Source organism: Protomyctophum parallelum, assembly GCF_964188405.1.
Source record: "Protomyctophum parallelum genome assembly, chromosome: 6".
NCBI lineage: Eukaryota > Metazoa > Chordata > Actinopteri > Myctophiformes > Myctophidae > Protomyctophum > Protomyctophum parallelum.
In genome coordinates, this window is record NC_139701.1 from 24,065,826 (window position 1) to 24,092,410 (window position 26,585).

Below are 26,585 nucleotides of genomic sequence, written 5' to 3' on the forward strand. Positions count from 1 at the left end.
TCTCTAGCATTTACCATCTCAGAGACATTTGTAAATCTTGTAAATCTTTAATTATAGGCTGACTGGCCAATTCAAGTTTTTGCCACATCTGATTTTGCACATACTGAACTATAATATAAACTGGCAAACAAAAAGAGCTTATATATGAGTTTATACATGACTTCAAGCCCTTTGGACTTTAGACCATAACAGTAGATATTTACATTATTTCTCACAGATTTTCCATGTGCTTATGAACATCTAAAAATAAACTTACATGGATTTAAAAAGGTTTGAAGTGTGTAAAATGTCTCTGACTATCTAGTATCTAGACTGATATTTGTAGTATATCTGAGTATATCTGGTTGGTTTGAAAGAGTAAGGGGGGGGTGTATTTGATTCAGTCTGACCAGAAGCAGTGATAAATCATATCTCCACCGGTGACTTTTCTCACCAGCACGGGGCGATATGAAAAGCAAAGCCTCCACAGTCCGATCTGGCTCAGTTGAAATGTTGCATCTCTGCATGCATGTGATCAGTGAGTCAGACGATCATGAGCCACATGCAGGTCTTTTCTAAATTCTCCGTTTGAGGATTTGGTTTCTGCTGTGCGTTAATGAGGCTATACATACTGTGAATCTGTGATGCCTTCTGCCTTGCCCTTGAGTGTGGGTGTGTGACTAGCAAGTTACTTAATGGCACTGATGAAAATGATCACAATTCGTGAGTTGCTGTCATTTTCAGAAGGACTGGTCGAGACTAAAAATAAAGTAGATGTGCATTACTTATCAAAACATACTACACAGTACAATTTCTGATTTTAAATTTAACTCTGGTAACGTGTACACAGATTTGTAGAACGATAAATTAACAATGAGTGAGGATTCTATTGTATATATTGATATTGTTTCATTGAAGCTTTTTATTATTTTGTTGTTTACCTCAAAGTGTCTCGATGGAACAGAAGCGAATATACCTGCATTTGTTATGGAGTACTGTAAGTGAACATACTAGTAATAATGTATGAACTGTCTTTCTTGCACTCTAGCACACTTTAATAACAGATGTGCAAACATTGTGCCTTATGGGAGGTAGGCTTGTTGAGAAAGCTAATTCAGACACATGTGAGACATTAGATCACATCCTGTCGCCCCTTCTTGGCCTGCACCTCTTCGTTTCTTTGCAATATTTATGAAATTTCATCTGGTGCTGTCATCAAATGACCTCTATCCCAAACTACGCCTGTGTTAACAAACAGAAGCGTGGGTGGGACCTGGGGATGATACAATTTGATTCATCACAATAAAAAATCACTGCAATAATCTGAGCTTCACATTGCATTAACATGGAGAAAAGGGAAAAACAATCTCTCTTTTGGCCCTTCCAGGAATCGGAGCTGATCGGTACGGTTCAAAGAACACATCCCCCAGTCGCATGATCCAGCATGTCTGTTTGAGATGATCTATCGTTTCTTTTGTGCATCCAAGTGTGCTGATCCCAGTTGAATAAATATAAGCTCAATTGAATTATACGTTTTTTTGCTGATCCTAGAGGAAAATTTGCCACGTTCAAAGAAAATAGAAGAAAATCTACAAAGAACTAATCACGATATGAGATTATTGCATCCCCGTACTGGAAGTGGAAAGACCTGTCACACTACGGAAAAATACACGAACACTGGGGGAAAATATACGAGGAATAGAGAATTTGGTGCTTTTGGCCCGGTTCAGTTAAGAGCTTTCCCTCTCTCTCACTTACTCCCTTCCTCCTACCCCCCCCACCCCTCGTCCCTAGTTTCTGTTAATGTTCTTTCTCTCACTCACACTCCCTCTCACATCTGGAGGGTATCTGGAGTGGCTGCGACTCCTCTCTTGCTATGGGACAGCCTGCGCTTAGACTGGACGTCAAACTTCAGAGGATTTCTGCAAACACACTTGGAACTGGTAAAGTTCCCTATCCTTAATTATGGGAGTTTACTGATGGGACTCTGTAAAAGGAAGAGAGAAAAATCTATATGATGCATTATTATGTTAGATAATGCTGGATTGAGCTTTTCAGTGTCATTCTTCACCCAGGCATGGTGCTTTTATACTATTGGGTCAAACGTATAATTACTTCACTATAGGTAAGTGCAGCAGAAAAATAAATAATAATCACAACTGTGATTATAGTTGGTACTGTATGGTTATGTAGTTGCAAGCCCCATACGCTGTCAATATCTTTAGTGTTACTTTACTGTTCACTTTAGTGCATCTGTTTGGGAGATGAAATGATAAACAGAGGGGATGACCTATATTTATCATTATAAGTGTGTGCGTTGCTTCATTAACTAATTTTAACTTACCCAGTACAATCCTCTGTTATCCATTTGGAATGTACAATACATTATAGAACCTTACAGATCCATTTGGTGCCATTTATACACTCAGCACATTCCGCTTCAAGAGGATTTCACTGCGTTAACTCGGCACCTAGGTTAAATGGTGCTTTTTATCCTAAAGCACTTTTACATGGATTGTGCATTCACACACACATTCATATAGTGGAGTAAACCATGCGGGAGCTAACTATTTCCCAACAGCCAGGAATCTTGGTGTTGTCCTGGACAGTCAGCTCTCGTTCAAAGCTCACATCACAGCTGTCACTCGATCCTGTAGGTTCACACTCTATAACATACGACGAATTAGACCGTTCTTCACCCAGGAATCAGCCCAGCTCCTAATCCAGACAACAGTCTTGTCAAAACTCGACTATTGTAACTCCCTCCTTACTGGCCTACCAGCATGTGCACTTAAGCCTCTCCAGCTGATCCAAAATGCCGCAGCTCGCTTGGTCTTCAACCAGCCAAAATTCTCACATGTCTCCCCCCTGCTCCGCTCCCTCCACTGGCTCCCGGTCGCTGCCCGCACAGAATACAAAACTCTGATGCTGGCATTCAAAGCAACCAAAGGTATGGCTCCCCCATATCTTGTAGTATGATTGAACCCTACAAACCCTCCCGCGCACTCAGATCAGCCAACGCAGGGAAGCTGGAAGTACCCTCACTAAAAACGCCGGGACAACGCTCCACACGTCCCAAACTCTTCTCCCTTCTGGCTCCAAAACTGTGGAATGCACTTCCCATTGCAGTCAGAACTGCAGCATCACTCCCAATCTTCCGCCATAGCCTGAAAACCCACCTTTTCAGACTCCATCATGGCCCATAGCACTTACCCTACCCCCTTAGATAGCATTTCTGTTGACACAGACTTATAGCATGTTATGTAGACAGCACTATAATTGCATTGTATATAGTCATAGCACGCCATAGTACATATGTATAGCATAGTAGTATATATATATAGTTTATATGTATAGTCTCATAATATAGATATTCCACTGTTACTTTCTTAGCTTACGCATGTTTCATGATAAATGCTTTTTTGTGATGTATTCCCATGCTTTTTGTTCTTGCTTAATGTAAGTCGCTCTGGATTAAGAGCGTCTGCTAAATGCCTAAATTGTAAATTGAACTTAAATACAAATATCTTGGACATAAAAAAGACAATACAATTTTAATACTACCGGTAGTCATTAAGCTATACTAATATCAACTGAAGTAATTAAAGGGTTCATGTTTGCATGTTTGGAATTGCCGTGCCGTGTCTTGTTTGTTAATCACCTCTGCTGGTTGTTATGGTGTAATGCCTGAGTGCCTCACTGCCTGTTTGGAATATTTTCATCAATGCTGGTAGGGTCGGGAGGGATGATTACTGGGCCCAGACGGCTGGCGTTCAATTCTCTTTTATTTAAAATATAATGGAATTGACCTCAACTGATTCTCAGTGATTATCGTGTTATTCTGCTAAACTAATCAAATCTTGACTACACAGCTGCATTTTACTTTAATGTACATTTATTCCCAATAACTCCATGTTCCTGTTCTCAGCGCCTTTGCAACAGGAAAGCTGAACACTGGTCATGGCCTTTCCCAGGCATTCCATCCTGCACACCCTGAGTGTGCTGCTCTTGGCCTGGACGTTGGCGCACTGCCAGGCCCCAATCGAGCCAGAGGAAGAGGAGGAGGAAGGCCTGATGGAGGCGACAGTTGTACCTAAAGCAGCACCGAAAGACAAGCCCTACACGTGTCCTCCAGAGTGCAGCTGTACGAGAGAGGGGGCGGTGGACTGTGCTGGAGTCGACCTCACACAGTTCCCCGCTGAGCTGTCTAAGAACACACTTCAACTATCCCTGCAGGTCTCCACCTCACTCACTCATTCACCCGCTCACTCGCTCGCTCACTCACTCACCGCGGCGGCAGTGCCTCAAGAGGTAGAGCGGCTACTTTGGAATCGGAAGGTTCCCAGTTCCCGGTGTTGAAGTGTCCTTGAACAACTTCCTAACTGCTCCCGATGAGCCTTTCATTGTTTGATTTGCTGCTGGTGAATGTAGTGCACATTGTAAAGCACTTTGAATGAAGGCGCTATATGAAAGGACCATTTACTCAAACTCATATACAGTACATCATACTAATGCTTGATTTATACTTCATTGCGCATGCATAGTATTGCATACATCTAGCTGATATACATCTAAAGTAGATTAATTAAGTATTAAGTATTAATCATGCTTCAGTCTGAGAGTCACACGCACACACACACACACACACACACACACACACACACACACACACACACACACACACACACACACACACACACACACACACACACACACACACACACACACACACACACACACACACACACACACACACACACCATGTGACAGTATATTTTTCTCCTGGTGGCAGAACAACCAAATCGAGGAGATCACGGTGGAGGACCTTTCCAGCCTCGACCTGCTGGAAACTCTCAACCTTCAGAACAACTGGCTCACATCACAAGGTAAACCCCCAGACACAAAAATCATAATTTATACTTTGGTGCATGACTGTGTCGCTCACTGCGAATAACTCCCGGCAAGCAATGGAGACAAAGTATAAAATTTCCCTTGGTTTATATGTGTGATATAATTTGCAACTAACAAAAATCTGTTCCACCAGATTTGTCTGATCCTGTATCACTTCAGAAACCCCAACTGTACAGACATTTTGCCATAGCTTTGACCTGTCAAATAATACAGCATCTGTATCGCGTCTGATCCGTATGCTTCTGATATAATGATAAAAATATGTTCTATTTTTGGTTCTTTTTTTGGTGACAAGGATACTTATGTAGACCTTTAGTGCTTGAGAAACTTGCCTTATGTCTCCTTTCAAGGCCTGGAAGATGAAGCTTTTGAAGTGATGGAGCATCTGACTTATTTATACTTGGCAAATAATAAGGTGAGTCACACGGAAAGCCTTCAACTGTTCAACTTGGGGTTTTTTTCTCACTGCTAACTTGGAACCTAACAAAGATCATGTGTGTGATTCCAGGCACTGTTGAAATGCTAGTGGTTTTGGAAACGTGGAAAAGTATTATATACTATTCTGTTCTCAGTAGGCTGAGTAGGGCGAGTAACGGTCAACTCAATAATATCCCGTCTACTCTCGCAAACGTGTCCAACTGTCCAAGCTTATTGTAAACGCTTACAGTATGTCTGTACCAGCTGGTCTGAGATACATTTTACAGACAGACAGACAGACAGACAGACAGAAATAGATGGAAAGATTTGGTAAGCAAGGGCGATGCTGAAGAAATATGGGATTTTGGAGACTATATACTTTGTTGACTGGGGTCCTACTGGGGTCTGCAGGCTACTTGGCCTCACTCCTTTTGAGCGGTGCTAGCCCCTCCTATAGTTAGTTGCTGCGAGAGTGAGGTCTAGCCAACACCAACTCGGGATTCCTGGATCGCTGCCCTCCACAATTTTCTATCCAACATAAGGTTCTTGAGCTCTGCAGTGTTGTCAGCCAAGCTGTCGCGCTGCAGCACGTCTATAGGTGGTACGCTTCTTGCCCCTCCTGGCTTTGCCCTGGCTCCCATAGGGTCAATTTACTTGCCTCAAGTTCTGGGTGCCTGACGCAGTGCCCTGCCAGCCTCATCCTTCTCTCCTATAGCGCCTCCTATATTCAGCTATAGTGTAGATTGTTGTCCTAACAAAACATTAAATGTCATTGACAATGAATGGAGAATTTACATCATATGTGTCTGAGAAAACCGGCTAATTAGTGCTAACACAAACATTAAATGCCATTGCTAATGAATGGAGAATTTACGTCATATGTGTCTGAGCAAGTGATGATGTACGATGATAAGAGCGCCCCTCACTTCACACGGGTGTGATTTTCCCTCTATGTCCATTGTCCTATCTCTTCACCAAAAATCTACACGCTCACGAAGCATCACACTGTGATGCTTTGTGAGCTTGTAGATCTGCTATTTTAGTGGAATGTTCACCTATTTTGACATGCCCCGAATAGGGACGCTAGGGTTCATGTGCTTAAGTGCTTGCTAAGCCACAAAGTCATCCATATTTGCTTTAATCCATGGATCACATTATAAAGGACAGAGCTCTAGTCTAGTGTATGTACACTAAAATGTAATCTCGCTAGTTTCTGCTACTGTATACTCTGTGCCATTTAGTAAAAATGTCAGGATACATTTAGGTTGATGTGACTGGAATGAGCTTGGCAAAACCCTACTTTCAGAACACATATTGTACACAGTAAAATACGGAGTGTTCATTTAATTCTGAGAGTACAAACATTTACCATGTTAAGGCTATAGTATGCCGGCCAATGGCCAAGTGTTTACGAAATGCAACTAGAGTATTTGTATCGCTGCTGTTTTCATTTTTCCACTATACCAGTACTGTTTCCCAAACTTTTTAGCTGCAAAGACCCAAATGAGAAATTCCTCTGTGACCCAATCTTACAGAAATACATTATTAATGTACGGTACCTTTAAAACCCAATTTAGTGAAAACAGCCTAGCTCTGATCATTTTAATGTTAGTTAGTATATAAATGATACAATACAATCTTTTGAAAGAATATACATTTTGTAATTGTAGGAAACGTAAAAAAGAAGAAAAGAAAATGTTTACTTAACAACCCGTAGAAATGGGTCTGTGACCAAAAAAATGGAAACTGCTGAAGAGATGCTGGATGGATCATATAAAAATAAACCATCCACTGATTCTGGATTGCTATCCCTGCCAGTGAAATGGCAGAACAATTATACAGCGGTGTAACCATAAAGAGAAGAAAAGTTCATTTGTGAGGTTTCTGTTCTGCTTGCAGCTCACTTTAGCACCCAAACACCTGCCCCCTTCTCTGGTCAGTGCTGATTTTGCTGCTAATCATCTTACCAAGATCTACCCATATACATTTGGCCAGAAACCACAGCTGAAGTAAGTGTGTGTGTGTGTGTGTGTGTGTGTGTGTGTGTGTGTGTGTGTGTGTGTGTGTGTGTGTGTGTGTGTGTGTGTGTGTGTGTGTGTGTGTGTGTGTGTGTGTGTGTGTGTGTGTGTGTGTGTGTGTGTGTGTGTGTGTGTGTGTGTGAGAGAGAGAGAGAGAGAGAGAGAGCACGAGTGTGTGTGTGTGACTGTGCGTGCATCCGTAGTTACGTATGTGTACCAGACGTTTTGCTTGTTGTGTGGGTCTTCACTTTGCTCAATCTCATAACTCTTGTCCACTCCAGGTCTGTATATCTCCATAACAACAAGTTGACAGACACAGGGCTTCCAGACCACATGTTCAATGGCTCCAACAGCCTGGAGATCCTAATCATGTCCAGTAACTTCCTTCGTCTTGTTCCCAGAAACCTGCCCTCCACCCTCCACCGCCTTCACCTGAAGGTAAACCTGCCCTCCAACCTCCACCGCCTTCACCTGAAGGTGCCAATACCACAGCAATGGGTTGTGTGCAGTCGTGCTGTGCTGCTATTATTATTACAGCAAGTTTCTTTGGGCTAGCAGTGCACCTGATTCATCATGTGACAGTGCGCCAAAAATAGCCAAACTACAGGCTTGTAGATTAGCAATTTTTGCTGTGGGACACCGTCATACGGTAGAGTACATATTTGGCATAACTCGCCATATGACAGCTCTGGTAGCACAAGATGCTGATTATGACATGTAATTATTATTATTGGTGTTACGCCTTTCCCAATTAACACATAGTCACCTAGGCTAATCACATTTATTTGAGATAATTCACTCGATTAAGATGATTATTTTGCATAATTATCATAATTATTAATCGTTTCCATGTTGAAAATGATCGCAATGCTATTTTGGCCGTAGTAGATAATTTATTTTTATTATTGGTAATTTGTCATATCTGCCCACTTTTTGCATACAAAGCCAATGGAAAAACACAATGAAATTCTTAATCGCTATTGTTTGTATGACAATCAATTTCATGATCGTGACAGCCCTAATTTATGTTCATGTCAATCAATTTCAGAGCAACAAGCTTGAGAAGATCCCACAGGGGGCTTTTGATGGCTTGTCAAACCTCAGAGAACTGTACTTACAGAACAACCTACTGAGCAATGAGGGGATGGACAATGAGACCTTCAGGTGGGGACACTGATATCCAACACCTAACCGTACTTTACCAACACTATACTACTACTTTAACACCGCTGAAGTGCCCTTTGAGCAAGGCACTGAACCCCTAGTGGCCAACAGTATAAGTCTGTGGTTGTACTAGTCAGCTCCCAGGTTTTAATGTGTGTGTCTGTCTGTGTTTTTATGAGCAGGGAGTTGCTGAAAATAAGCACTTGTGCTCAGCTACTACCCTGGGTAAATAAAGGAAGAAAAAAAAAGATGAGGTTTGGGTTGACTTACATTGCGCGCTGAATTTACTATTTGAAGATCTGGATCTGGATCCACGAATCCAGTCCAGGTTATCTTCCTAATAAAAATGGCAAAAAAATATACACAAAAGAAAATTAATTAATTAAAAGAGAACAGTGGTGGAGAGAATAACATGAGCATCTTGCCTCTCTCCTCATCTAGCCAACTGAGCAGCTTGGAGTGTCTGGACCTGTCACACAACAACCTGAGTGTGGTCCCCAAGGGTCTGCCCCGCAGCCTGGTGCTGCTGCACCTGGAGAAGAACTCCATCCGCAGCATCCCTGGAGATGCGCTCACCTCTGTCAAAAACCTGGAGTATTTGCTTCTACATAACAACAAGCTCCGCTCGCGCTCCATCCACCCCACTGCCTTCCAGGTACTGAATACAGCACCGCAGCTTTAGATCGTACTGCAGATTCTCGGTAGAATCTCTTGGGATATGAGCAAAAAGTAGGGATCTCTCTGCTACACATTGTGCTATTGCTTTGCCTGACTTTTATCTATTTTGTATCCATTCCATAAATTTCACACATACCGTACAGTAGGCCTACACTGAATGAATAATTCCCTCATGAATAATTTGCCATACAATAATACCTCCAGGGCTTGAAGAAGCTGCACACGCTCCACATGTACAACAACCAGCTGGAGCGCGTCCCGAGGGGCCTTCCACGCCGCGCCAAGACCCTTATGATACTGCACAACGCCATCAATGAGCTCGGCCGCAACGACCTGGTCATGCTTTACACTCTGACGGAGCTAAACCTCAGCTACAACCGGCTGACCAGCCCCAAGGTGCACCGTGAGGCTTTCAGGAAGCTGCGCATGCTGGAGACTCTGGACCTCTCGGGCAACATGCTCCACTCGCTGCCCCTGGGCCTGCCCCGTAGTCTGCAGGAGCTGAAGATCAAAGACAACCAGCTGAACTCCATACCGGACGGGGCGCTGATGGGCATGCTGAAGCTGCGTGAGATCAACCTGAGCAACAACCAGCTGAAGGTCAACTCCGTCTACCAGGGAGCCTGGATGGAACTCAACGCGCTGAAAGTGAGTGGAGGCCATGTCCATATTTATTTAGAATCCGGGCTGGTGTTGGAGATGAAACGGTAAAAAAATAAATGCAAAAGTGCTAAGTGCTTTTTAGTGCACAATGCTCTATTATCAGTGGCTTGATGGATGTAACTTGGAACAAAGTATAGATTCCTTCAAGCTGTTTGATTTACACACACACACACACACACACACACACACACACACACACACACACACACACACACACACACACACACACACACACACACACACACACACACACACACACACACACAGACAGACACCTTTTGGCATCCATTGTACTCTTCCTAATTGGAGACGTTCATATTCCAAGAAAATAAAGCATTTTTTCCCTATTACTTTCTTAGCTGTTGTTTAGTGCATACTAGCAAGACTGTTTTTGGTTGCCAAACCATGCTGTAATTCCGTGTACAGTGTAATGATGCTCTCAAGGGATTGTATGGTAGAATATCAACATACCGGTACATAAAGATCATGCTAACCCCATCAACCCCTCAACTTTTTATGGGGTTTTTTCTTCCCTTTTTTTGGTGTGATTTAATGCCCTACTTTGTCATACTACAGTGTCACACAAATGCAGCCAATAAAAAAATAAAAAATAGCAGATCTACAAGTTAACGCATCTGAGCTTGTAGATTCTAATTTTTTTGCCTTTTGGAATATTGCATATTGCATCCATTGGAACACAAGTTATTTTGTCTCCCCCATTTCCTGAAAAGTATTAGCTTTTGTACGTAGCCTACAAGGTTTATAGCCGATATTGGCGATCCATATCATAATTATATAGGCGTATTAGGCTATATGTGATCTATTTATGGAACGGGCGATTTGTGTTTTATTCAGACGCTGGACATGTCTGGCAATCAGCTGTCACATATCCCATCGGACCTGCCTGAATCCCTGGAATACCTCTACCTGCAGCGCAACCGCATCACTACGGTGCCCGCCTCAGCTTTTGAAGGCACTCCTAACATCAAAGGCATCTTCCTTCGGTAAGGATGCACAGGGCAGTGTTGCCACGTCTGATTATTATTATAAATGTACTTTCGGTAAAGTCGCTTGTAAATGTTGGAAGTTGCGCGTTGCATTTTTTTGGGGGCTTGTTTTTTAAAGTGTAGTTGCCTAGTTGAACTTGTTGTTTAAATCAACCCTATAAACAATAGAATTGAAAATAGCCGATGTACAAGTTCGTAGATCGCTATCACCAAATCTTGAAAGAAACATCTGGAATGTTTTTAAACTGGCGGTCCTTGATGTTTGAGAACCACTGCTCTAAAACAACATTAGTCTTGTGGTTAACGTGAGGTCATCTCACAGACATAATACTGTACACCAGTGGTTCCCAAACCTTTTCATGTCAAGGACCCCCCCAATTTGACACTAATTAGCCCACGGACCCCCATTTGAAAAGATATGCCAGGGACCCCCATAAGAGAAGATTTTTACGGCTCTAGCAGTGATTCTCAACCTGTTTAATTTCAAGGACCCCCAGTTTGACATGCATATTAGTCTACTGACCCCCATGTAATGGCATTTCTATCTCTGGGACCCCCAATTTCTATTGTAAAATCAATTAACTCTTGAGAGTGTACAAATGGAACCAAATGGACCCTTTAGGCAGAGTTACAGACCCATAAGGGTCCATTTGGTTCCACCTGTTTGCAAAAGCCAGCGCTTCCTCCTATTTGAAAGTGAAAATAACACGCGTGCGCGCGCGCGCGCACACACACACACACACACACACACACACACACACACACACACACACACACACACACACACACACACACACACACACACACACACGCACACACACCATTATTGATGGAACCTGCATGGGGTTATTATGTGAGTCAGCCGTCAGGTCTTTCAACAGTTGGCATTCACTACCTTCTCCAGACACCTATACAGAGCCCCACTGAGAAAATATGTTCGCATCCACTTGAATCGTTTAAGTTTGAGAGTAGATAGAAAGAAGAAAATGCACTCAATATGTCCTTTTGTGTGAAAAGGACATATTGACATGTGAAAAGGACATATTGATTGAGTGCTGGCATTTTCTTCTTTCTATCATGTATCATCGAGCCTAGCCCCTTTCTTTCTTTTTTTTTCACTTAATTTTTATTGAAGGAAGAAACATACACAACTGACAAGACTATACGGAAAGAAAAAGACAAAAAGTAAACGAGAAAAAAAAGGCTGCATTTCTCATATTACAAAAAACATTCAATGAAATCCAATTGCAATATCGCTAGGCTGAGAGAAGAGATTCCACTTTTCCCACTTTTTATAGAATTTATCCTCTTGTATGAATGTATGAATGTTAGTTTTTCCATAGAATACAGTTCCTCAATAATGTCCATCCATTGATCTTTCGTTGGTGGGTCCTGCTGGCACCAGCGTCGTGTGATTGCTTTTTTACTTGCTGCTAAGAGGATCTTGATTAAATAGAGCCTAGCCCCTTTCAAAGATGCATACAACAGCTTTAGGAGACCGCATGCAGAAACTGCTTCGGCAGTACTTTTTTCTTCTAGGTTTGAGAGTAGATCATCTTGTTAACATTCCTATCATCATTACACAAGCTGCCAGTCCTTGGCTACCCTAGACCGTTTCCAAATAATAATAAATTGTTCCATTCATCCTCCATCAATGTTTTGGGGTTTGATGGCAGCTGAGTGACATAAGCGATAGATTGTCAAAACTGATACTCAAATGTTCTGAATCTCAGGTCTTTGGTCGATGACTCAATGTCATTTGAGTTCTCAGGTTTCTTTTCCATTTGGATTTTGATCCAAACTGAGGAGATGATTATGTAAGTGGGGCAGAGGAATGCTTTGGAGGAAATTGGTAATTTTCTTTTGATTGCTTGGATTAAAGTGCTCAGCTGTGGTTGGGTAATTTTACACATAGGGATTTAAAATAAAAAATGAATAAATACAGTTGAGTCCAAAATGATGGACTATTTTAAAAGCCGGTTTTGTTTAGACTAGGGACTAGCTAGCTTTTGGTCTCCCTCAATGTCTTGGACTGTTGAACTCATCTTCGCAGACTAGTAAGCAACACAGCTGCACCAAACAAATTAAAGGTAACGAGTGTATTATATTTACATAGGTGTCCAGAGCCCTTTAACACATAATTTGCGATCCACGTATCAATACGTCTTTATTTAGCCATGCGAACCACGTATCCATACGTTTCGAGCACTTTTTTATTGAATACTTTCATTCATCTTTTTACCCACCCGGACAATGAAGAACCACCCCCCTGTCATTGCTACTTAGTCCCGCTCACGTGATTAAAAAAAAGAAAAAAAAGCCTCCCCCTCCTGAAAACAGGACGGCGGGCCGCTTTACGTGTAGAAGCCAGGGTATCTAAAATGGACGCGCCCATGATCTAGTCAGTGTGAATAGAAGAATCACATTTCACCCAACACCACAAAACCCTCGATTCCCCCCTCCCCTCCTGTTTCTCCCGAGGAGGAGGACCTTGCGAGATGGGGGGGGTCTGTGTCTCGGAAAAAACATGATGAACGCTGCCTAAACACCAATCTGCACCGTATGTATGGATGCCAACCGCCATAAAACCCCACGAAGAATAAGCACCGTATCGGCATTGCATAACGTCTGCAACACACATGGACGGCCAGCTGCATGTTTCCTTCTTCATACTACGAACTAACAAACAAATCACAGTATCGAGGGACGAGGGACCGTCATGACAACAGTGGCCGGGTTACAGGTCTTCCGTTGGGGGATCACCAAAGCCCGAGAGCCGTCAACATCGGCGATCGCTCGGACGTGTGATTGTAACACTTTTGTATTCATTATAATTGCAGTGATAAGACCGCAGTGAACGCGTCGGTCATCGACCCGGTTGTAATTTATAACGAACTAAACTTTTCCGCATCCTAAACCGTGGTGTTGTGTTCTGTGGAAGCCCTTTTTGTCCTTCCTTGTCGAGTTGTCATCTTGTCGACATCACAGCCGGGCTTAGCCCCTCTCTGGACACCCTCGAAGCTCTTTTCCATCGCTCCTACGGGGAGTGATGAAAAGTGCTTCAACGAGGGTGTCCACTGTCCAGAGAGGGGCTAGCTACATGTCCAGACACGTTCCCCTCCTAAGCTTGCAAACCAACATCATCATCGCCGATTCAGTATGCTAATGACAACGCGTCTCACCAACTTGCGATCGAGACAATGAAAGCAGATCTGTGGAGATAGATTCGGCGAGGTGCTTGTTGTAAACTCTAAGTACTGGACCCTCGTCTGGTTTGACAGACAGGTAGTGTGTGCAGGCTGGGTGGTGTGTGATAATCCAGTTGAAGTATTCCTTTGGTACGGCGACTGTGGCGGCGGGCCCGGGAGAACAATAACGTGACACGAGACAGTATCACGCTAAAGGTTCACAAAGTTTATTACACAAACAGGAACATATATAGTGCTGGATCATAATGACGTGACAACAATATATGAGACATAATAACGTGCCTACTGCAGCAAGGCTGACCTTGCTGTCGCCGAGATGTCTCTCGAAGCCTATCTATAAGGTATGCTACAGATCAGGCAGTACACAATACATATCAAGTACACTGTGTCTCACGTTCAAGTACACAGACATGGGCTCATGATTATAACATAACAGTGCTCATCATCATCATCATCATCCTCATTGGGTAAGAAAGCAGAGTTCTGGGAGGTTTAAAGTCACAGGCAGATATAAAATGAACACAATAAATATGCTATACATCCTATACACCGAATGAAAACAGTACACATTGAACCCATGTACAGTTTGTCAGAAATTGTTTATTGAATGCAGCTTGCGCCCACCAGAGATAACTTCAGAGAAGACATGGACCTGAACTCCTCAAGATTCACAAAATAAGGCCTATAGCGACATATAAATACTATATACCGTATACTGTAATAATAATAAAAAACTGTCCCATATTCTGTTCTGAGAACAGAATATGGGACAGAGTTGCACCACTCACTTCACAGGGGTGTGATTTTTATTATTACAGTAGAAGTTTACAGACCAAACTGTATTAAAAAGGTTTACATGACTTTCTGCCTCAGTCCGTATATATAGCGAGCTGTATTGAATAAGTACAATAAGCTGTGAAGTGAGTTGCACCACTCACTTCACAGGGGTGTGGTTTTTATTATTATTACAGTAGAAGTTTTTTTCTTATGAAAGCAGAGAGTCTTCTGTTTCATACGGTATATATAGTATTTAGCTATATAGCTATTTCGTGAATATTGAGGAGTTCAGGTCCATGTCTTCTCTGAAGTTATCTCTGGTGGGCGCAAGCTGCATTCAATAACCAATTTCTGACAAACTGTACATGGGATCAATGTGTACTGTTTTCCTTTTTTACACATTCAGGGCTTTCATTCGGTGTATAGGATGTATAGCATATTTATTGTGTTCATTTTTATATCTGCCTGTCAATGTCTGTGACTTTAAACCTTCCATAACTCTGCTTGCTGTTCAAGATAATCACTTTCAGGCAAAAGCAGGTGTTGCAAAAAGGTCAATATCTCCAGAATGGAAGATGGTAAAATCAAAATGGACAAGTGGACAAGTTCAGCTTTCTTTTTCTCGCTATATTCTCGCTATAAGAGAACATTTTGCTGCGGGCCCCGAAAAATGTCCTTCCTTCAATGTTAAGCCCATAGCACCAGAAGAATAGGCCTGGCCAGGCCGTTGTTGTATTTTGTTCCATATGTTGCGTGTAATGTGATATATAATCCCTCTACTTCCCTTAATTTGCTCTTAAGTAATTTCCCCAACAATTTCCCCACTGCACTGACGCTATAGGATTATTTACACCTATATCTCCCCAATGTCGTGCAGCAAAAATAGCAGCTCTACAAGCATATGTCGTGAATGGTGACGCCGTGTGAGCTTGTCGATTTGCTATTGTTGGCACTGGTGCACAACTAAATATAAATTAAGCATAACTCTGAAGCACTACCGTGTTACTCAATTGCTACCTTCCAGAATAAAACCCTAGAGAGATCACTGACGAGGGCTTTTGGCATTATACGCTGTTTGGTTTATCATTAAGGCCCCATCGCAGCCGCTTCATGGCCTGTTTTGACGGGCCATGACCCCACCCAGGCTGTTGTGCACTTCATTCTGCTCCGAGCAGCTGCTAACGCATCAGTTAGGAAATGTTTCTCTCTCTCTCTCTCTCTCTCTCTCTCTCTCTCTCTCTCTCTCTCTCTCCCCACAGCTGGAAGCCTTTGGCCTGAGCCAATTTATAGCTTCTGGAATGATTGCATCAGTAGGAGTAAGGGATAGGGGGATTTGTGAATGTGTGTGCGTGCGTGCCTGCCTGCCTGCCTGCCTGCCTGCATGCCTGTCTGCCTGCCTGCCTGCCTGCCTGCCTGCCTGCCTGCCTGCCTGCCTGCCTGCCTGCATGCCTGCCAGTCTGCCTGCCTGCCTGCCTGCCTGCCTGCCTGCCTGCATGCCTGCCAGCCTGCCTGCCTGCCTGCCTGCCTGCCTGCCTGCCTGCCTGCCTGCCTGCCTGCCTGCCTGCCTGCATGCCTGCCTGCATGCCTGCCAGTCTGCCTGCCTGCCTGCCTGCCTGCCTGCCTGCCGTGTGGTGGCAGGATTTAATCATTATTGGCCTTTCATCTGAGATGGAAAAGCAACAAACAAATACCTACTGTATGACTATCTCATGTCAGTGTTACACTGAGATGACTATGAACAGATGGGTCCTACTGTACACCCCCCCCCCCCCCCCCCCCACACACACACACAGTCACACGCATATCAGATTTCAACAAATCGTATCACACCAACAACCCGCTGTCTTTTCCAGCCTTATGCTTGTGGATTTGAAAGATGCTACACACAGTAAACTCCCTGTAAAAAGAGAGTACAAAGGTAAACAAATGGACCTGTAAGGATCCATTTCGTTACATTTACACACTCAACAAAATGCCCAAACTAACACTGAATGTGACTGAGAGCCAGTTGTAGGTTGATGTGGAGGCTTGTTTTGAAGCCCTAGAAAACCACACACGGTCTTCCTTGGTGTGTGAATGTCTAGCTCCCTTATCCATTATCCATTTCAAAGATCTTTCATTTACTAACAGACGTGATATTTTCTGTTCCAGCTCTAACCGGCTGTCGGTGGACTCTGTAAAGGAGAGCTCTTTCGCCCATTTGCCCAACCTCCAGGTTATTGATGTGGGCACCGGCAGTGAGGATCTATCTTTAAACCACGAGGAAATGGAGGAATTGGAGGAGGAGGACACATGAATCAACAAATGCTCAAAGGGAATTTTCACACGACTGCATAGTTGAAAGGCAAGAGAGAGAGAGAGAGTTTGCCTATTTTCTCAGAATGCTTGCCTATTTTGAACTGCCCGGAATATGGACGCTAGGGTTCATGTGGTTAAAATGGGGATGAACATGTGAAGAGATGTGCATTGTTGTAAGGAATGGCGGGTTCACATATTATTTCTGGTGCAGGATACCGGAAATTCGGTGTCTCTTTTTGTGCGGGGTGGGTTTAGTCTACAAAGCACAGCTTTCTATATGACCTTTGGTATTTTTGTGTTTGTTATCAATCATGTATAATGTATTATTAAGGAGTCCCCCCCCCCCCCCTGACCACACAACAATCAATGACAATTTTTATTTTTATTTTTTTAATTGACAGAGACAAAAAGGTAAAGACATGTGTTGATCATATGGTGTGTCTTTCTGTACTCTGCTCTGTGAAATGGCTACTGGCTACACTGTCACTGTAGGTTAAAGACTGAACAAAATAACGCACCTAGTTCTCATCACCTTCACCAATGCCCCAAAATTTACATGAAATCTTGTTAACATTCAAATTGATCCTAAGAGCTGTGTCAAATTGAAAATGTAGCAATGAGTTGGGAGTGTTCCGGATATATTGGAATTGTCCTGTAACATATATTTGCCTTTCATTTTGAGAACTGCACATGACAGTGTTGTATTGCCATTTTCTTATATCATGCATTTGTGAATATAATGTTTCTGAATACGCAAACCTTGACCTTAATCAATGCTGCTACTGCCTCACTGTCCTGTCCTGTTTTATAAGATTGCAAATATTTTTATACAACATCTAAAATGCTTTTGCTTTATATTCACTATATTGAATGCAATGTCACTTTTACATGCAGTATTATTATAATGTCACCTTTAAATGCCGTGAAACACAGCAATAAATTATTTAAAAAAGAACACTGCATTTCTTTGGAAATCAAACAGTGTAGCGTGGATGTGCTCAGTCAGTGAGCAACCATACACCAGGTTGACAGTAAACAACAGCACAATGCATTGTGAGCTTATGGATCAGTAATTTAGATATAAGGGTTGATTTGTATTTTTGATGTCAGGCTAAATAAAAATAATAAATCGGCACTATCTTGACCACCTCCAGTAGTCAGTCAATTTCAAGCAAATTTGTGTACATTTTAGTTTTCACACAGGAGCATGGATGTGCTGTATGTATTGTGGAAGAAAAAACAAGAACTAAAATGAGGCCCCCATATATACCTATGACATAATTATTCTGTTGATACAGGCGTATTGACACATAATTCAATATCACTCGCAGCCATTACTCTCGACAATTACGCAGCAACAACATCCTGTCGTCCCTTCACAATAAAATGTTTCCCATTTACCTCCCAATGCTGCACATTTTACCCAGGTTATTAAAAGGAAATAGGTGTAACTTTAACATCGTGGGAGAAAGCAAGGCAGCGAGTGAGTGAATGAGAGAGAGAGAGAGGACCCAAGGGTGGTGGGGGGGTTGAATGATGTCTGGCGGTCAGTCGTAGCTCAGAGGCCCCCATGAGGGTGGAGGCCCATTTCAATTGAAACTGGTGTAACATAGCAAAGGCCTCCTATGAGCGGCACATTTATATAATCTGTATTATATTATATGTATTATATTTGCCCCCCCCCCTTGTGGCCGTGAAGGGTACTGCGCCCGGGTGCGTTTGTAATTGACTAATAAATAAATTAATAATCATTAATGTGTCAAATCGAAAAAAGGGCTTCGTTACGCCCTCCATATGCATATGATCAATGCCTGTGGGAGTGATTGGTGCATGCAGTAAGGAGTTACGGCACTGTTTCTGACAGACACACGGACACACACACACACACACACACACAGACACACACTCAGACATTCGGTTAATTATAGTATGATGTGGACGCAGGTCATTTCTTTTACTTTGTCACCACCAGATGTTGTTGGCCAGCTTTTAGAAAACGTGTTACTCGTCACAAGGAGGTAAATGTTTTAGCAACAAAATATTCTCATTAATGCTGCTATAAGCATTTTTTTTATTTTGGTATTCAGACAGCCAGCAATGAGTAAAACACTCCCAGAATGTTTTTTGTCTCTGTGACACATCTAGGGGCCACGATCTGCATTCAAAGATGTTCCTAGAAGCTTTGTCATTGGTAGAAAAAACCCCCGGTCGAAATGACTAAGCAATCAGGAAGTAGACAGGCAAATCGACCAATGACAAAGCTTCTAGGAAAATCTTTGAATGCAGATTGTGGCCCCTAGATGTGTCACAGAGACTATTATTTTGGAAGCGTTTTACTTTGAATACTTTGAATACCAAGAAATAATAAAAAGGTAATTAAAATGTTGACATATTATTGCTTATAACAGCTTTAACATTGGATTTCAAGAATTCGTCATAATGTAATTTTGATGGTAATTACTTGAACGGTGGTCCCTTATTGGCTGTTTGACTAAGTACGTTTCAAGGTTGGTATAAGGTCAATGCCAGTGGTGAGCACACCTCATCATATCTCATAAGCTAGCAGTGTGTGGAGAAGTACGGAAACTTGGTGCTCATCTTTGGCAGCAACCACATTTTTGGTAAGAAATAGGTTAGGAAATAGTCTTGGTTAATTTCACATCCCAACCACTAGTTTAAATTCAACAGTGTGACACTGCCACATAAATGTGTGAAGGAATGCATTGCACTGGCACTCTTCTGTCTGAATCTGAACTGCTGAACCAGAGCAGGGCGCAGCCATTCAGCTTAAGAAGGTGCCAAGTACTGTTGAGGAGTAGGGGTGTTTACCGTGTTTCACAATGTTGATGAGCAAAGTATTTCTATTATCTTTGGAAATGAATGCAAACCCAAATTATGTTTAGTCTAGCATAGAACATCTATTTATTTGGTTACTTATTCATGTGCAGCAGATATCTGTGAGCTTGTAGATAAGCTGTTTAGATTTAATTGCCTCTCTGTTTGTGGTAGGATCCTCTCCTATAAAAGGGAGCCTGCAGGCAGAGCTAATCAGTTATGCTCGAGCAGGCAACATGCTGACAGCCCAGTGAGAGAGCTGCTAGGGCCCATTTCATGGGCATAGCCTAGTGCAGTTTTGTTATTTTTCCTTTGTCCTAAGTTTTGCATTAAGTATTTTTGAGTTCGTTATTTTGGCCAGTATTATTTTTGCTGTGAATATCTGCACTGGAGCTGGATTTGGGAAAAATAAAATCCACAAAAAGCATTGCTGACTGTTTTTGGAGCCTAGGCCCTCGGGCAACTTTACAATGGTCATTCATTCTCTGTTGTCAAGGATTGCTTATAGTGGGAGCTGTGGGGATAAAGCATGTTAGCAATAGTTCCAGGAAGTGAGGCACCAAGAAAAGCTACAGGAAGTGAGTGAGTCTCATATCAAAAAGAATGTTTGGTGGTGGACATTTCTGACAGTTTCAACTCTAAATCAATTCAGAGCTTTTGGACAAAGGAACCTGCTGTGGCCTCCTGACTTGAAGGTTGGGTAAGGAATATTTTATTTTCTGTTTATGAGCAATGCATTGCTTTTTTATTCGCTGACTTTATTGATTACTTGATTTTCTGAAAATAGAAGATTTAGAAATGGAAAATAGAACATTTTTGGTTCGATTACTTTTGTTTTGGGTTCCTATTATTTTTGATACTTGAGTCATTGGAGACATTTTGTTGAACAATTTAATTTGAAATCTATTGATTGTTCAACTGAAGTGAATTATTTTTGTTTCAAGTTTAAATCGGATACAAATATTGCTATTTATTGGTAATTTAAGTTTTGTGTTCCTTTTGGTTACAGTATAAAGAATTAGGCCTACTGACGCAGGTACAGGACCTTTAGTTCTTTAACTCAGACATACAATTTTATGGTTCTGATAATTACAGTGTTGCGTTGCTGATTATATCTTTTGGACGACCTAGAGAGAGATGCGCATGATGCGCTACAGATCACACAATTGGCCATCTTATTTATTTAGCAAATGCAAAGTGGTTGCCTCCTGGTCTGCTGTATGGAGGGTAACTAATACTCCTTCCAGTCTTTGGAGAGAACAAACTTCAATGATGTGTTCCATAGTTTGTTCCTCACCACACGCACGCATAGCCGCAATTTGCAACTCTAGATTTTTTTACAATGGGTTGAATCTAGAGTTGCAATAAGCTCCATCCACTTCCTATTCATGATTTTCGGTTTCTGATCTGCTGGTCTTAAATGACGTTAAACTCACCAACATTGCAGCTGTAGTCCAAGCTTGAATTATCCTCTTTCAATCTGCCGAGCTTGTTTTTCATAAAAATCCCCCGTAGACATGTTATGAGTTACTTTCTGTCCAAAATATTCCAAGAGTGACATTTCCGAGCCGCCATTTCTATTTTTGCAACGTGCCGTAAAACAAGATGTGAGGGGGAGCGCTTGTTTAATAGAAGGCTGTGTGTGATGGGGCGTCGCACTGTGTCTGCCTCTTCTTTGGGTGTCTTACCTGCGCAGGTAAGATTCTATTAAACAAGCGCTCCCCCTCACATCTTGTTTTACGGCACGTTGCAAAAATACAAATGGCGGCTCGGAAATGTCACTCTTGGAATATTTTGGACAGAAAGTAACTCATAACATGTCTACGGGGGATTTTTATGAAAAACAAGCTCGGCAGATTGAAAGAGGATAATTCAAGCTTGGACTACAGCTGCAATGTTGGTGAGTTTAACGTCATTTAAGACCAGCAGATCAGAAACCGAAAATCATGAATAGGAAGTGGATGGAGCTTATTGCAACTCTAGATTCAACCCATTGTAAAAAAATCTAGAGTTGCAAATTGCGGCTAACGCACACAGTGTGCCATTTGTGAAGGCTGGCCAAGCAGGGGGGGAGCATACTTTGGTCCGACATACCATTGGTCCGACTCGGGATAGGGTTGGGGGTTAGGTTTAGGTGTGCTGCCCCGGGCTCGCGGTTATGGTGAGGGTTTGGGGTAGGTAGTCGATCGGACCAATGGTATGTCGGACCAAAGTATAGTAACCCAAGCAGGGGCCATGTCCAGTCCTGAACCTATTGAGCGTAGAGCACTATAGCATGTCTCCTTGGTTAGGTTGGTGCCAGGGACCTGTTTGTTGGGGTTAGGGCTGACACCAGGTGTTTGTTTGGGACCTCCTTGGACTGCATTACTTTTTCCAAGCTGATTGGATGGTGAAGTCAGCTGGTGGGGGTTCTTACCGTTCTTCCAAATTGGTCGTCTATGGTAGTCGAGCAGTGGGTGGGTTGAAGTTTTCTTCATGGATTGGTAGATGGGGAGAGTCTTTGAACTTTTGAACAAGCATCCTGAGAAACTGCTGCTCGCCGGATGTGTGGAGGGGCTATGTTTGATAAGACTGGGAGCCAGGGGAGTGGTGTTGAACGAATAGTCCCGGACCTCCCAGTTATGGTTCTCATGGTTGTATTGAGCTGGGTGTCCACTTGGTGTGTGTGGGATGACCTGGACCAGACAGGGGCACAATATTCTGCTGCAGAGTATGACGGGCCAATGCTGAGGTGTGCAGTGTGGAGGCTGTGCCCCCCATTTTGCACCAGCGAGCCTTCAGAGCACGTTGTTTCTGGACTCCACCTTAGCTGCCGTCCCTTTTAGGTGTTCCTTGAAGGACAGGTTTCTGTCGAGGGTCACACCACGATAGGTTGGATTGGATGCATGCATGCAATGCATGCTTTAGCTTGAGTCCGCTCATGCATCTAGGCTCATTCCTATGTTAATGCACGCTGGTGTGACACTGCACTCTTCAGCCTTTGTAAACTTTGAGGTGAAAAATAAAGGGTTGTTTGTAACCGATGTATGGCCCTCATTTATGTGTGTAAATTCTATCATGGGTTTTGACGTACGCTGTAGTCGGCACTGCTGATCCTTGCGTAATTTCGGTCTTAGTGTTGATAAATGTGACGGCTGAAATCAATCTAGCATGCCCTATAAAATCAAGCCTCACCCTCGTTTTTGAGACATGAACAACTGGAATACGACCAAACAACGTATGGAAAGCATATAGTTATATGGTGGAAAGCCAATAAAGTTTCCCCTGCTATGCCTCGCTGACCCCCCCCCCCCCAAAAAAAAAAGAAAAAACAAGCGCGCACACACACACACACACACACACACACACCCTCACACACACACACACACACACACACACACACACACACACACACACACACACACACACACACACACACACACACACACACACACAGACGCAGCTTCCAAGCCCAACTGTCACTGTATGTTGTATATTTAAATGAATACAGAATACAGATATTAATGAATGAAAACCTGAACCTGTGAACCATGAATTAAATAATAAATAGCTACTGTATATACAGTACCTACGATGAATAATAACCAACCACGCTCACATCGTCATGCTTAAATAAGAGGAGGAGACGAGGAGGTTGCACATAACTCCAGAAAGACATTGGCCTACTGTAAGTTACAGTACCCACGTTGAGAGACGTGGGTCTCGCCATGTCATGAAAATATTCCAGCACAGGCAACGTGCCTCCCAAAATCCTTGCATGTATACTCACTCATGCAAAGCACTATGTTGGCAAGTTAAGCATCTAACTAACTTGCAACATTGTTTTTAATTGAGTGATTTTAATTGCTTGTATATATCCCACCAATTTCATATGACATGCCTTTACAAAATATATTTTTTTATTTATTACTGTAGTTTTATATAGCTAAACATTGTTTAGCTATATAACAACACTGTTTTTTGAGCTAGGCCTAGGCTCCTCCTATATCCAGCTTTTGGTGTGTGTGCGCAAACTTTGTCCTCCACACAAATTAATTTCCCATTTTACATCATAGTGTCTAAGCAAATAAACAGGGGGCTATTAGGCCAGTCAATCTAAGATTTGACCACAAAGAAATTGCAATATAATCATTCAAGGTTTTTTATGATCCTTAGGGTCATCCAAATAACATATTAAAAATCACACCCGTGTGAAGTGAGGGGCGCTCCTATCAACGTACATCATCCATTGTCAATGGCGTTTTTAATGTTTGTCTATAGGAAAGACAAACATTAAAGGGATATTTCACTTAAAAAAAAAGTTTCATCATTTTATCGTCTACTCAGGCTTATGTGAACACCACAGACAGTTGTTAAATTGCTTGATTCTTGATTTAGATATTTGATATTCATTTTAGCTGCCCACACCTTCCTATACAAACCCATTGTAGCTTCAAACTCCATTTTAACCATGTCAGATTAATCAAAATCAATTTTATGGTGACTGATACTGCCCTCCTAATACGTGAGGGGCCGTGTTTGTTCATTTACTGTTTATTTATTTTTAGTGTCCTTCGGGCCTCCTCTTGCTCATTCTTTTCCCAAAACATTATAAAAAATATATGAAAACAGTAAATGAAAAAACACGGCCCTCTCACGTATTAGGAGGACACTAGGAGTCACCAGAAAAAAGGATGGGTGTTTTCGATTAATCTATCCTGGTTAAAATGGAGTTATAAGTTACAATGGGTTTGGAAGGAGGTGGGGCAGCTAAAATGAATATCAAATATCTAAATACTGAATCAAGCAATTAAAACACTCTCTTGGGTGTTCGCCTGAGTATATGAAATGACCAAAAGTTTTTTTGGAAGTGAAATATCTCTTTAAAATTGTATATCGGAGGGGCTAGCGCCTCTCAAAAATATTATTATCATTAGATTATGATTATATAAATTGTGGATCATGGTAAATTCAGGGGTTGCAAATCATATATAAGGCAAAACATTCTAATTTGAATGTGTTTTAAGTAGCATGTGACGTATCAAAAAAGGGGTTATTCATGATTCTGAATCTATTGCAAGCATTAGTTTTGCACGAAAAACACTCCTTGGGCTAAAAACGGCCATAGCCGTCAGCACAAATGTGATCAGGTCAGCACAAAATGTGATGAGGTCAACACAAGTGGCTATGGCCTCATTTAGCCCAAGGAGTGTTTTTCGTACAAAACTAATGTTTGGACCATGATCCACAATTTATATAATCTATTTTTAATCATAAAAAACCTTGAACGATTACTATTGAAATTTATCTTGGGTCATGCCCCTTTTTAGCTTAGATTGACTGGCCTATATATCTTCCGCCACCCCTTACCCCTTATCCCTACATTTATTTGCCTTTTTTTACTATTTTGAAAACCCTTTAAAATAGTTCAAATAGCCGATCTACAATCACATAACGTGTCAATGCCGATCGGAAAGTTGAACTATTTTAAAATGTTTTTCAAAATAGTAAAAAATGGCAAATAAGTTTAGGGATAAGGGGTAAGGGGCGGCGCCCTAGTGTCTATGGTGCGTAATGATGTACAATGATAAGAGCGCCCCTCACTTCACACTTTCTACACTTCCATACAGTAGTCCATTTCTGTCCATCTCAATTGATGTCGAGTGCGTACGTACACCTAATTCTTGCCAATTTTAGACCACAGTGCACTTCTGATTGGTTGCCGTTTTGTTTTGCCGCACTGCAATGGGCAGCAACCTTGCCGCTCCGCTTTGTACTGGCTGATGCAAGGAAACCGCTTTCTCATAACGGAAGCAGATTAACTCTGCTGGTGTGAATTATAGTGGATAGGAGTTTTATGCGCATTTAGCACATCTTGCATCATGTGCTCATTACATAATGCATCTCATGTATCATCTTCCCTAGCCTATACTGATCATTCACTCCATGTGTCAAATCTGCCAAACAATAACTTTAGCACAGAAAGCTTTTTGTGGTCACCTTTTAGGGTGCAGAACCTACTATTTTGTCTACTCCAGCCTTGCCATTATATGTTGTCTACTCCAGCCTTGCCATTATATGTTGTCTACTCCAGCCTTGCCATTATATGTTGTCTACTCCAGCCTTGCCATTAGATGAAGAGCACAGCATAAGCTCACTCCTTGACATTAATTTCCCTGAAATAAGTTACTGATAGTGTAGGTAAAATAGAACCAGAACAGAGACAAAACAACTTGAGCAGAACATAGAAACAAAATGATGTACCACTTGGTTTATATAACATTACAAGTAGTTTTTGCACTTTTCAAGTTGAAGCCATATGCCAAGTTACTGTACGAATGGCGTAATGTGGCCCCAAGAGAAGTTGGTGTTTCAGACCGACTATATTTGGCCCCAGTACCCTTTTGTCATCATCATCATCATCATCATCATCATCAGCAGCAGCAGCTTAGCACCACCAGCATTGTTAAGGCAAAATAAAATGAAGAGGAGTCACTTTGTTTGTCTACTCTACACTTTTCATAAAGTAGAGAAGATGGGGTGGAGGACGATGGTCCTCCACCCCATCTTCTCTACTTTATGAAGTTATGACAGAAGTGACAAAATAACAGATGTTCATTCACAGGGATATTTTGCACACTGGGACAAAT

The 26,585-nt window shown here is 42.1% G+C and overlaps 1 protein-coding gene across 1 annotated transcript; it reads left to right on the forward strand.

Annotated features, from left to right (window-relative positions):
- The first annotated feature begins 1,778 nt into the window (after positions 1-1,778).
- podn (podocan) lies at positions 1,779-18,076 on the forward strand. Its single transcript, XM_083767363.1, has 11 exons — positions 1,779-1,922; positions 3,908-4,215; positions 4,772-4,865; positions 5,241-5,305; positions 7,207-7,316; positions 7,607-7,763; positions 8,374-8,489; positions 8,931-9,144; positions 9,372-9,815; positions 10,686-10,834; positions 16,975-18,076. Exons 2-11 carry the CDS (start codon positions 3,940-3,942, stop codon positions 17,117-17,119), a joined length of 1,770 nt encoding a protein of 589 aa, XP_083623489.1. The 5' UTR covers positions 1,779-1,922; positions 3,908-3,939; the 3' UTR covers positions 17,120-18,076.
- The last annotated feature ends 8,509 nt before the right edge of the window (positions 18,077-26,585 follow it).

Bases quoted from the DNA above. Each gene is read 5' to 3' on its own strand.
- podn (XM_083767363.1), top strand. From the start codon at position 3,940: ATGGCCTTTCCCAGGCATTCCATCCTGCACACCCTGAGTGTGCTGCTC. The intron at 4,866-5,240 runs GTAAACCCCCAG...TCTCCTTTCAAG, and splicing joins CAACTGGCTCACATCACAAG to GCCTGGAAGATGAAGCTTTT. The intron at 7,317-7,606 runs GTAAGTGTGTGT...TGTCCACTCCAG, and splicing joins GGCCAGAAACCACAGCTGAA to GTCTGTATATCTCCATAACA.